The sequence below is a fragment of the Lucilia sericata genome, unplaced genomic scaffold (genome assembly GCF_015586225.1).
Source record: "Lucilia sericata isolate MDLA Ls3-8-SP2 unplaced genomic scaffold, ASM1558622v1 Contig002743F_arrow, whole genome shotgun sequence".
NCBI classification, from domain to species: domain Eukaryota; kingdom Metazoa; phylum Arthropoda; class Insecta; order Diptera; family Calliphoridae; genus Lucilia; species Lucilia sericata.
The window spans coordinates 2,046-12,500 of NW_023996461.1; the positions used below are offsets into that span (position 1 = coordinate 2,046).

The window sequence follows — 10,455 nt, forward strand, 5'->3', positions numbered from 1 at the left end:
ATAATCCGTCTATAGACTAGACTATAGTCGAGACTATAATCCAGTCTATAGACTAGACTATAGTCGAGACTATAATCCAGTCTATAGACTAGACTATAGTCAAGACTATAATCCAGTCTATAGACTAGACTATAGTTCAGACTATAGACTAAACTATAGTCCAGACTATAGACTAAACTATGAGCCCGGCCATTGTGTAGATTATAGACTAGACTAGTCTAAACTAGTAAGTGGTACAAAAAATCTGTGGGAAGTTATTAGAGAAATCTGAAATTATATTTACACTATATATTTCTGGAGCTGTCTAATAGTTATTTAGTTCGATATCTTGTTTACAAGATATTCTTACAAATATGTTACTCTTAAATCTCTACAGATCTTGACCCTAACCTATTTTTTGATTTCATAAAGAGAAAACTACTCTCTTAAGGTGAAATAGATAAGCTTTTGTTGCTCTTCTTACAACTCATTAATTATTTGTTATCTTCTATAAGCCAATAAAATGATAAGTAAATTTAATTTTTCAAACAAAACAAATTTTTAATGAGTCTGAACGCTCTTAGAGTGTGTCAACAATTTAAAATTTAGTTATTATTTACTAGCGACTGGCAAAAGATCACAAAAATTTTATATATATTGGTAAAACTTAAAAAAAATAATTATGAGTATTGTACCAAAAACTATTAATACCGATTTGCAAAAGGAACGTCAAAATGCCACTTTTAATGTAGAGGATTTTGCTTTGTGGTGGCATGGAGGCGAAGAGAAATTAAAATTAAACGAGAATTGGGTAAGTATAGCCGAAATGGTGAGATATCTTTTGAATAATATTGAATTTAAGAAACGGCTGGAAATGAAACTTGCCAAATTTAATAAATTTTTTTGGCAATATAACAAGTTAATTAGTGCATTGTAAAACTCCTAAGGGGGGCTGGAGGTGAATTAAGCGTTTTGATAAGCACAAACTGATAAAAAGTCATTTTAAATAAATAAAAACCAAAATTGTCAACTCATTTTTAACGAGTACAAATCACAAAGTCCACACAAATGCAAATAATTATTAATTTCTTTATAATTGTTTAACTAATTTCTTATTTAAAATTTTCAACTTTGTCTAGAAACTTATATGGTCAATGATAAAAATGATGATGCTGCTACAGTGCATTATAAATCACATGAAGATATTTATAACACAGCCGTAGAAGATGCAATTATAGCTGCCAAAAAATTGCAAAAATTACAAGAGGAACGTAATCCTGGTGGCAAAGATATATGGCCGTAAGTTAATTCTTTTTAAGGATTTAATACTTATATTAATGAACTTAATTTAGTGCTAAATTCGGCTCTCCCGAATGTTGGGGTGCACTGCCAGCCGGTAATCCTTTCACTGTACAATTTGCTATGTTTAGTTGATGCCATACGCAAACAGGGGGTACCGATGAACAATTTGAGAAATTTGGCAAAAGAGCGGAAATTTCGAATTTGTGCTACTTATGCTCAAACTGAATTGGTCAATGGCACCTTTTGCGTGGCTTACAACACGAGCCGATTTTGATCGTGAGACTGATGAGTTGTTTTGAATACTCCCACATTGACGGCTATAAATGGTGGCCTGGAGGATGTAAGTAAGAAAAAAAAAAAACAATTTTATAAATATGTAGGTATTTTGTAGGAGTGTTTGCCTAAAAAAGGTTTAAAGCGGGAAATTCACATTTTAATTTTATTTTTTCAGTTCTAATTCAGTTCTGTTTTAGTTCGTTCAGTTTCTAGTTTCAGTTCTAGTTCAGTTCTAGTTCAGTTTCTAGTTCAGTTCAGTTCTAGTCAGTTCTAGTTCTAGTTTCAGTTTCTAGTTCAGTTCTAGTCAGTTCTGTTCTAGTTCAGTTCTAGTTCAGTTCTAGTTCAGTTCTAGTTCAGTTCTAGTTCAGTTCTAGTTCAGTTCTAGTTCAGTTCTAGTTCAGTTCTAGTTCAGTTCTAGTTCAGTTCTAGTTCAGTTCTAGTTCAGTTCTAGTTCAGTTCTAGTTCAGTTCTAGTTCAGTTCTAGTTCAGTTCTAGTTCAGTTCTAGTTCAGTTCTAGTTCAGTTCTAGTTCAGTTCTAGTTCTAGTTCTAGTTCAGTTCTAGTTCAGTTCTAGTTCAGTTCTAGTTCAGTTCTAGTTCTAGTTCTAGTTCTAGTTCAGTTCTAGTTCAGTTCTAGTTCAGTTCTAATGCAGTTCTAGTGCAGTTCCAGTTCAGTTCTAGTTCAGTTCTAGTTCAGTTCTAGTTCAGTTCTAGTTCAGTTCTAGTTCAGTTCTAGTTCAGTTCTAGTTCAGTTCTAGTTCAGTTCTAGTTCAGTTCTAGTTAGTTCAGTTCTAGTTCAGTTCTAGTTCAGTTCTAGTTCAGTTCTAGTTCAGTTCTAGTTCAGTTCTAGTTTCAGTTCTAGTTCAGTTCTAGTTCAGTTCTAGTTTCAGTTCTAGTTCAGTTCTAGTAGTTCTAGTCAGTTCTAGTTTCAGTTCTAGTTCAGTTTCTAGTTCAGTTCTAGTTCAGTTCTAGTTCAGTTTCTAGTTCAGTTCTAGTTCAGTTTCTAGTTCAGTTCTAGTTCAGTTCTAGTTCAGTTCTAGTTCAGTTCTAGTTTCAGTTCTAGTTTCAGTTCTAGTTCAGTTCTAGTTCAGTTCTAGTTCAGTTCTAGTTCAGTTCTAGTTTCAGTTCTAGTTCAGTTCTAGTTCAGTTCTAGTTCAGTTCTAGTTCAGTTCTAGTTCAGTTCTAGTTCAGTTCTAGTTCAGTTCTAGTTCAGTTCTAGTTCAGTCTAGTTCAGTTTCTAGTTCAGTTCTAGTTCAGTTCTAGTTCAGTTCTAGTTCAGTTCTAGTTCAGTTCTAGTTCAGTTCTAGTTCAGTTCTAGTTCAGTTCTAGTTCAGTTCTAGTTCAGTTCTAGTTCAGTTCTAGTTCAGTTCTAGTTCAGTTCTAGTTCAGTTCTAGTTCAGTTCTAGTTCAGTTCTAGTTCAGTTCTAGTTCAGTTCTAGTTCAGTTCTAGTTCAGTTCTAGTTCAGTTCTAGTTCAGTTCTAGTTCAGTTCTAGTTCAGTTCTAGTTCAGTTCTAGTTCAGTTCTAGTTCAGTTCTAGTTCAGTTCTAGTTCAGTTCTAGTTCAGTTCTAGTTCAGTTCTAGTTCAGTTCTAGTTCAGTTCTAGTTCAGTTCTAGTTCAGTTTAGTTCAGTTCTAGTTCAGTTCTAGTTCAGTTCTAGTTCAGTTCTAGTTCAGTTCTAGTTCAGTTCTAGTTCAGTTCTAGTTCAGTTCTAGTTCAGTTCTAGTTCTAGTTCAGTTCTAGTTCAGTTCTAGTTCAGTTCTAGTTCAGTTCTAGTTCAGTTCTAGTTCAGTTCTAGTTCAGTTCTAGTTCAGTTCTAGTTCAGTTCTAGTTCAGTTCTAGTTCAGTTCTAGTTCAGTTCTAGTTCAGTTCTAGTTCAGTTCTAGTTCAGTTCTAGTTCAGTTCTAGTTCAGTTCTAGTTCAGTTCTAGTTCAGTTTCTAGTTCAGTTCTAGTTCAGTCTAGTTCAGTTCTAGTTCAGTCTAGTTCAGTTCTAGTTCAGTTCTAGTTCAGTTCTAGTCGTTCTAGTTCAGTTCTAGTTAGTCTAGTTCAGTTCTAGTTCAGTTCTAGTTCAGTTTCTAGTTCCGTTCAGTTCTGTTCAGTTTTCAGTTCTAGTTCAGTTTCTAGTTCAGTTCTAGTTCAGTTTCTAGTTCAGTTCTAGTTCAGTCTAGTTAAGTTCTAATTAAGTTCTAGTTAATTCTAGTAATTCTAGTCTAGACAGACTATGTCCACTCTATGGACTATAACAAAATCCAATCTGGACATGGATTTCTGTCTAAACTTTCCTTCTTTTCCTCTTTCTTATCTTTTTTCTCTATCTACAGTGGGCCATTCATCCAACTACTGCTTGGTAGTGGCTAATTATATATCGACAATGATCCCAAAGGTATGGCCATGTTTATGGTTCAATTACGCGATGAAGAGACTCACATGCCTTTGCCGGGCATTGATGTGGGAGATATTGGTAAAAAATTGGGTTTCTTTGGTGTTAATAATGGTTACTTGGGTTTGAAAAATGTACGCATACCACGTACAAATATGTTAATGCGTAATGCACAAGTAAATCGTGATGGTAGTTATGTTAAAAATCCGGTATCGGTATTGGCCTATTTTACTATGGTTCTAGTAAGATGTATGATAGCACAAAATAATGCTATATTATTATCGATGGCCGCTACTATTGCCACAAGATATTCAGCGGTGAGAAGACAAAGTCCCATTAATGAAAAAGTAAGTGAAGAAATCTACAAATTATTTAGGGTTATTTTATTATTATCTACACATTTCTAGTGAACCCGAACCCCAAATTATAGATCATGTTACCCAACAAATGAAATTATTTCCGGAAATTGCCGCGAGCATAGCATATAAATTAGCTTCTGCGAAATTGTGGTCTTTGTATTATCAAACTTCGGAAGATATAAAACGTGGTGAATATTCTCGTCTGCCTGAAATGCATGCTTTAGCCTGTTCCATGAAAGTATTGTGTTCCAGCGATTCGACTATGGGTATAGAACGTTTACGTTTAGCCTGTGGTGGTCATGGTTATTTGACATCCTCCAATTTGGGTAATTTATATGTAGCTGCTACAGCCGCTTGTACATATGAGGGGGAAAATACTGTGTTACTATTGCAAGTGGGTAGATTTTTAATGAAATCATATCGTCAAGCTTTGGCGGGTAAGCCCTTATCCCCCACTGTGGCTTATCTAAAGGATTCATTAAACAATCGCGACTTTGACAGGTGGACAGGTTCTTGGCAAAATATGGTGCAAGCTTTACAATTCACAGCAGCCAAGTAAGTCTAGTTTCAAATATTAATTACAAACATTATTAAAAAAATATTCATGAATTTTCTAGTAAAACACGTATTGCCTTTGAAAATTTATCACAACGTTTGAAATCGGGTCAGACGGAGGGTGAGGCTGCTAATAATACCGGCATAGAATATACTCAAGCAGCCGAGGTAAATATATAAAATGTTTAAAAAGTAATTATTTAAAACATGTCTATCTATAGTTGCATGGCCGTTCTTTTGTTATTGCCAGCTTTTTGGAAGAAATCACTGGACCTAATGCCAAATTGCGTAATCCCGCCTTGAACAAAGTTCTGGAAGAACTTTTAGAATTGTATTTGGTTCACACGTCTTTGAGACACATGAATGATATATTGAGAGTAAGCTTTATTCTAACATATTCTCTCTTTTACTATAACTTTTTGTCTCTTTTTAGTTTATAAATATCACCGATGCCGATTTACGCTCTTTACAAGTACGTTTGGAGGACGCCTTAAAAGCTTTAAGACCCAATGCTGTTGCTATTTGTGATGGTTTCGATCATCATGATAATAATTTAAGATCCACCTTGGGCTCGTATGATGGCAATGTTTATGAACGTCTTTTTGAGGCTGCTAAAAAGAGTCCTTTGAATAAGGAACCAGGTACCAAAGTCATTCCATACACATTTGAAACCTTTATGAAATCTAAAATGTAAAACAGAGGATTTAAAACACAATTTAAAAATGTGATTGTATATAAATGTAAAATAAAATTAAACAAAACTCTAAAAGTAGTGGCAAAATATGTTTTTAGAAATCACTAACTCGATAATATCTATTTTTAAAATTCATAGTAAAAAGTTAAAAAAAAGTTTAAGTTCAGTTCTAGTTTAATTCTAAGTCTGATCTAGTTCAATTCCAGTTCAGTTATAGTTAGCTCTAGTTCAGTCTAGTTTAGTTGTAGTATAGATGTAGTTCAGTTCTAGTTCAGTTATAGTTCAGTTCTAGTTCAGTTTCTAGTTCAGTTCTAGTTCAGTTCTAGGTTCAGTTCTAGTTTCAGTTCGAGTTCAGTTCTAGTTCAGTTCTATGTTCAGTTCTAGTGCAGTTCTAGTTCAGTTCTAGTTCAGTTCTAGTTCAGTTCTAGTTCAGTTCTAGTTCAGTTCTAGTTCAGTTCTAGTTCAGTTCTAGTTCAGTTCTAGTTCAGTTCTAGTTCAGTTCTAGTTCAGTTCTAGTTCAGTTCTAGTTCAGTTCTAGTTCAGTTCAGTTCTAGTTCAGTTCTAGTTCAGTTCTAGTTCAGTTCTAGTTCAGTTCTAGTTCAGTTCTATTTCAGTTCTATTTCAGTTCTAGTTCAGTTCAGTTCTAGTTCAGTTCTAGTTGAGTTCTAGTTCAGTTCTAGTTCAGTTCTAGTTCAGTTCTAGTTCAGTTCTAGTTCAGTTCTAGTTCAGTTCTAGTTCAGTTCTAGTTCAGTTCTAGTTCAGTTCTAGTTCAGTTCTAGTTCAGTTCTAGTTCAGTTCTAGTTCAGTTCTAGTTCAGTTCTAGTTCTGTTCTAGTTCTGTTCTAGTTCTGTTCTAGTTCTGTTCTAGTTCTGTTCTAGTTCAGTTCTAGTTCAGTTCTAGTTCAGTTCTAGTTCAGTTCTAGTTCGGTTCTAGTTCAGTTCTAGTTCAGTTCTAGTTCAGTTCTAGTTCAGTTCTAGTTCAGTTCTAGTTCAGTTCTAGTTCAGTTCTAGTTCAGTTCTAGTTCTGTTCTAGTTCTGTTCTAGTTCTGTTATAGTTCTGTTCTAGTTCTGTTCTAGTTCTGTTCTAGTTCTGTTCTAGTTCTGTTCTAGTTCTGTTTAGTTCTGTTTTAGTTCGTTCTAGTTATGTTCTAGTTCTGTTCTAGTTCTGTTCTAGTTCTGTTCTAGTTCTGTTTCTAGTTCTGTTCTAGTTCTGTTCTAGTTCTGTTCTAGTTCTGTTCTAGTTCTGTTCTAGTTCTGTTCTAGTTCTGTTCTAGTTCTGTTCTAGTTCTGTTCTAGTTCTGTTCTAGTTCTGTTCTAGTTCTGTTCTAGTTCTGTCTGTTCTAGTTCTGTTCTAGTTCTGTTTCTAGTTCTGTTCTGTTCTAGTTCTGTTCTAGTTCTGTTCTAGTTCTGTTCTAGTTCTGTTCTAGTTCTGTTCTAGTTATGTTCTAGTTCTGTTCTAGTTCTGTTATAGTTCTGTTCTAGTTCTGTTCTAGTTCTGTTCTAGTTCTGTTCTAGTTCTGTTCTAGTTCTGTTCTAGTTCTGTTCTAGTTCTGTTCTAGTTCTGTTCTAGTTCTGTTCTAGTTCTGTTCTAGTTCTGTTCTAGTTCTGTTATAGTGCTGTTATAGTTCTGTTATAGTTAAGTTCTTTTTACTTATCATCTTACGAAACAACTATGTACTTAGGAGAGACAAACTTATTTACAAAACCATCTTTATTAAATTCGCTTCGATTTTCACTTTTTGTTTTTATTATTTTTAAAACCGGTCTTTTTATTCATGAAAATATCGGTCAAGATTTAAAAAAAAAACTCTCTTTTAAAGAGAAATTTCTTTTTAAAGAGTATCACTAATTCAATGTTATTATTTACAATTAAACAATATTTTGTTATGATAACAAAGTTTTGTGCACAGTCATACGAGTACTGTGGTTGGGATTGAAACAAAATTTGAGAGAAATACAATTGGACTTTGACACACAAAATACAAGCCCCCTCTAATTGAAGTTTAAACTGTAATAAAACATTTTTGTTTGAATCAAATATTGCTAACCATTAACAGACTTCAAGACAAAGCTGAGGGGTTGTCAAAAAGTAAACTATATTTTAAAAATTAAATATTTATTTTAAAATTTATTATAAAGACTCTTAAAAACACAGTGCTTAAAGTGTGTAGCTAAAATTTTGAGATAAACAAACAAAAATGTCCAAAAAGCACATAAAAGCTTTTTCTTTAGAAGAGCTGTAATTAGTTGACTATTTGAAATCGCGAAGAGAAGAAGTGTTTATTAAAATAAAATTAATAAAAATATTTGTTTTCAAATTTACTTTTACTTAATAATATCATTTGATTAACAAAAAAATTAATTTGTTTTTAAAAAATGACCACAGAAATATCGATTGTTCCCAAAACTATAAATCCCGACATTGCCAAAGAACGTCAGAATGCCACAGTTAATAGTGAAGAAATTGCTCAATGGTTTATGGCGGTGCTGAAAATTAAAAACAAAACGTGAACTTGGTAAATATGTAGTACATAATTCAAAAACAAAATGTAAAACAAATATTAATGCATTTAATTAATAATTTTGTAATAAAGTTCAAAATTATGAATAGGTACTAAAATATATATAGAAAATTCGACCTTTGATTCGACTGGTGTGACAAAAAAAAAAAAACTTATCAGAATTATTTGTTTGATTCGTCGGCCTTTTTCCGTAATTAACCGCAGTTAATAATATACATAATTATTATTTATATTTTTATTGAAACTTGTTAGATATCGTGTTGCAGTCAGTAAAGTCCCCTTATCAGATACATAGCGTTATTAATTTTTGTGAACATTATTGTAAAACTACTTATGTACTGAAATTTCTAATCGTCATTGTTAGACTGTTATTTTAAAATGTATATATAGATAGATAGATAGATAGATAGATAGATAGATAGATAGATCGATAGATAGCTAGCTAGATCGATCGATAGCTCGCTCGCTCGATAGCTCGCTCGATAGATAGCTCGCTCGATCGCTCGCTCGCTCGATCCTCGCTCGCTCGCTCGCTCGCTCGCTCGCTCGCTCGCTCGATCGATCGCTCGCTCGCTCGCTCCTCATCGCTCGCTCCTCGCTCGCTCGCTCGCTCGCTCGCTCGCTAGCTCGCTCTCGCTCGCTCGCTCGCTCGCTCGCTCGCTCTCTCGCTCGCTCGCTCGCTCGCTCGCTCGCTCGCTCGCTCGCTCGCTCGCTCGCTCGCTCGCTCGCTCGCTGCTCGCTCGCTCGCTACGCTCGCTCCTGCTCGCTCGCTCGCTCGCTCGCTCGCTCGCTCGCTCGCTCGCTCGCTCGCTCGCTCGCTCGCTGCTCTCTCGCTCGCTCGCTCGCTCGCTCGCTCGCTCGCTCGCTCGCTCGCTCGCTCGCTCGCTCGCTCGCTCGCTCGCTCGCTCGCTCGCTCGCTCGCTCGCTCGCTGCTCGCTCGCTCCGCTCGCTCGCTCGCTCGCTCGCTCGCTCGCTCGCTCGCTCGCTCGCTCGCTCGCTCGCTCGCCCCGCTTCGCTAGCCTCGCTCGCTCGCTCGCTCGCTCGCTCGCTCGCTCGCTCGCTCGCTCGCTCGCTCGCTCGCCTCGCTCGCTCGCTCGCTCGCTCCGCTCGCTCGCTCGCTCGCTCGCTCGCCTCGCTCGCTCGCTCGCTCCGCTCGCTCGCTCGCTCGCTCGCTCGCTCGCTCGCTCGCTCGCTCGCTCGCTCGCTCGCTCGCGCTCGCTCGCTCCGCTCGCTCGCTCCTCGCTCGCTCGCTCGCTCGCTCGCTCGCTCGCTCGCTCGCTCGCTCGCTCGCTCGCTCCTCGCTCGCTCGCTCGTTCTCTCTATCCCCTGCTCTTCCGGCTTTCGCTCCCGCTCTCCCGCCTTTTTCGCTCCCCTCATCCCTTTCTCTCCCTCCCCTTCCTTTACCCCATTATCTACTGCCGAACCACATTCTCTTCGATGATCTTGAAAAGGGTTATGGTCTCAAACATGAATACCTTGATCATGTGGGTGTTTATAATCGAGCCGTTGAGCAAGTAACTAGCACAGCTAAAAAATTACGCAAATTACAACAAGAACGTAATCCGGGAGGAGATGAAATATGGCCGTAAGTTTACAAACAAAAGAAAATTATATAATATTGTTAAAACATTTATTTCTATTCGCTTTTGTATTTAGAAAAATGTTATATGGTCTTCACAGTCATGGTCTATTTCCTGCCAATAGTCCCCTCTCCACTCACATCACAATGTTTGTGGATGTTATAAAAGGTCAAGGTACCCCCGAACAAATTGAGAAATGGGGTAAAGCTGCTGAGAATTGTAATATAATTGGTACCTATGCTCAAACTGAACTGGCGCATGGCACCAATGTCAGAGGTATACAAACACGAGCAGATTATGATCGTAATACGGAAGAGTTTGTTTTGAATACACCTTGCTTGCAGGCCTACAAATGGTGGCCAGGAGGATGTAAGTGTATAATATATTACTATTTTAGAGTAAAAAAAAAAACTAAATAATATTTCCTCAATTTATGTTTTATTTTAGTGGGTCATACTGCTAATCATGCCATGGTTGTGGCACAACTCTACATTGATGGCCAGCATAAAGGTATACAAATGTTTATTGTGCAATTGCGTGATTTGGAGACACATATGCCTTTGCCCGGCATCGATATTGGTGAGATTGGTAAAAAGGTGGGCATGGCTGCTGTTAATCAAGGCTTCCTGGGTCTGAAAAATGTACGCATTCCACGCACGAATATGTTAATGAAAAATGCTAAAGTTATGCCAGATGGTTCATTTCAACAAAGTCCTGCCTCAAAATTGTCCTACATGACTATGGTCTATACGAGATGTTTAATAGTAAATTTAGATACTTCTTATCTATTAGAGGCAGCTACTATTGCTACA

At 36.9% G+C, this 10,455-nt stretch overlaps 1 protein-coding gene and 1 pseudogene across 1 annotated transcript in view; both read left to right on the forward strand.

Moving 5' to 3' along the window:
• Window positions 1-592: 592 nt before the first annotated feature.
• On the forward strand, window positions 593-5,542 carry LOC119614267 (annotated as a pseudogene).
• A 3,947-nt stretch (window positions 5,543-9,489) lies between these two features.
• The window catches only part of LOC119614271 (probable peroxisomal acyl-coenzyme A oxidase 1), a 1,002-nt gene continuing 36 nt past the window's right edge, over window positions 9,490-10,455 (forward strand). The window contains exons 1-3 of the mRNA XM_037970409.1: window positions 9,490-9,648; window positions 9,720-10,012; window positions 10,091-10,455. The exon at window positions 10,091-10,455 is cut by the window's right edge and continues 36 nt beyond it. Of these exons, the coding sequence (XP_037826337.1) occupies window positions 9,724-10,012; window positions 10,091-10,455 (654 nt within the window). The 5' untranslated portion in view covers window positions 9,490-9,648; window positions 9,720-9,723. The remainder of the gene's footprint in view (window positions 9,649-9,719; window positions 10,013-10,090) is intronic.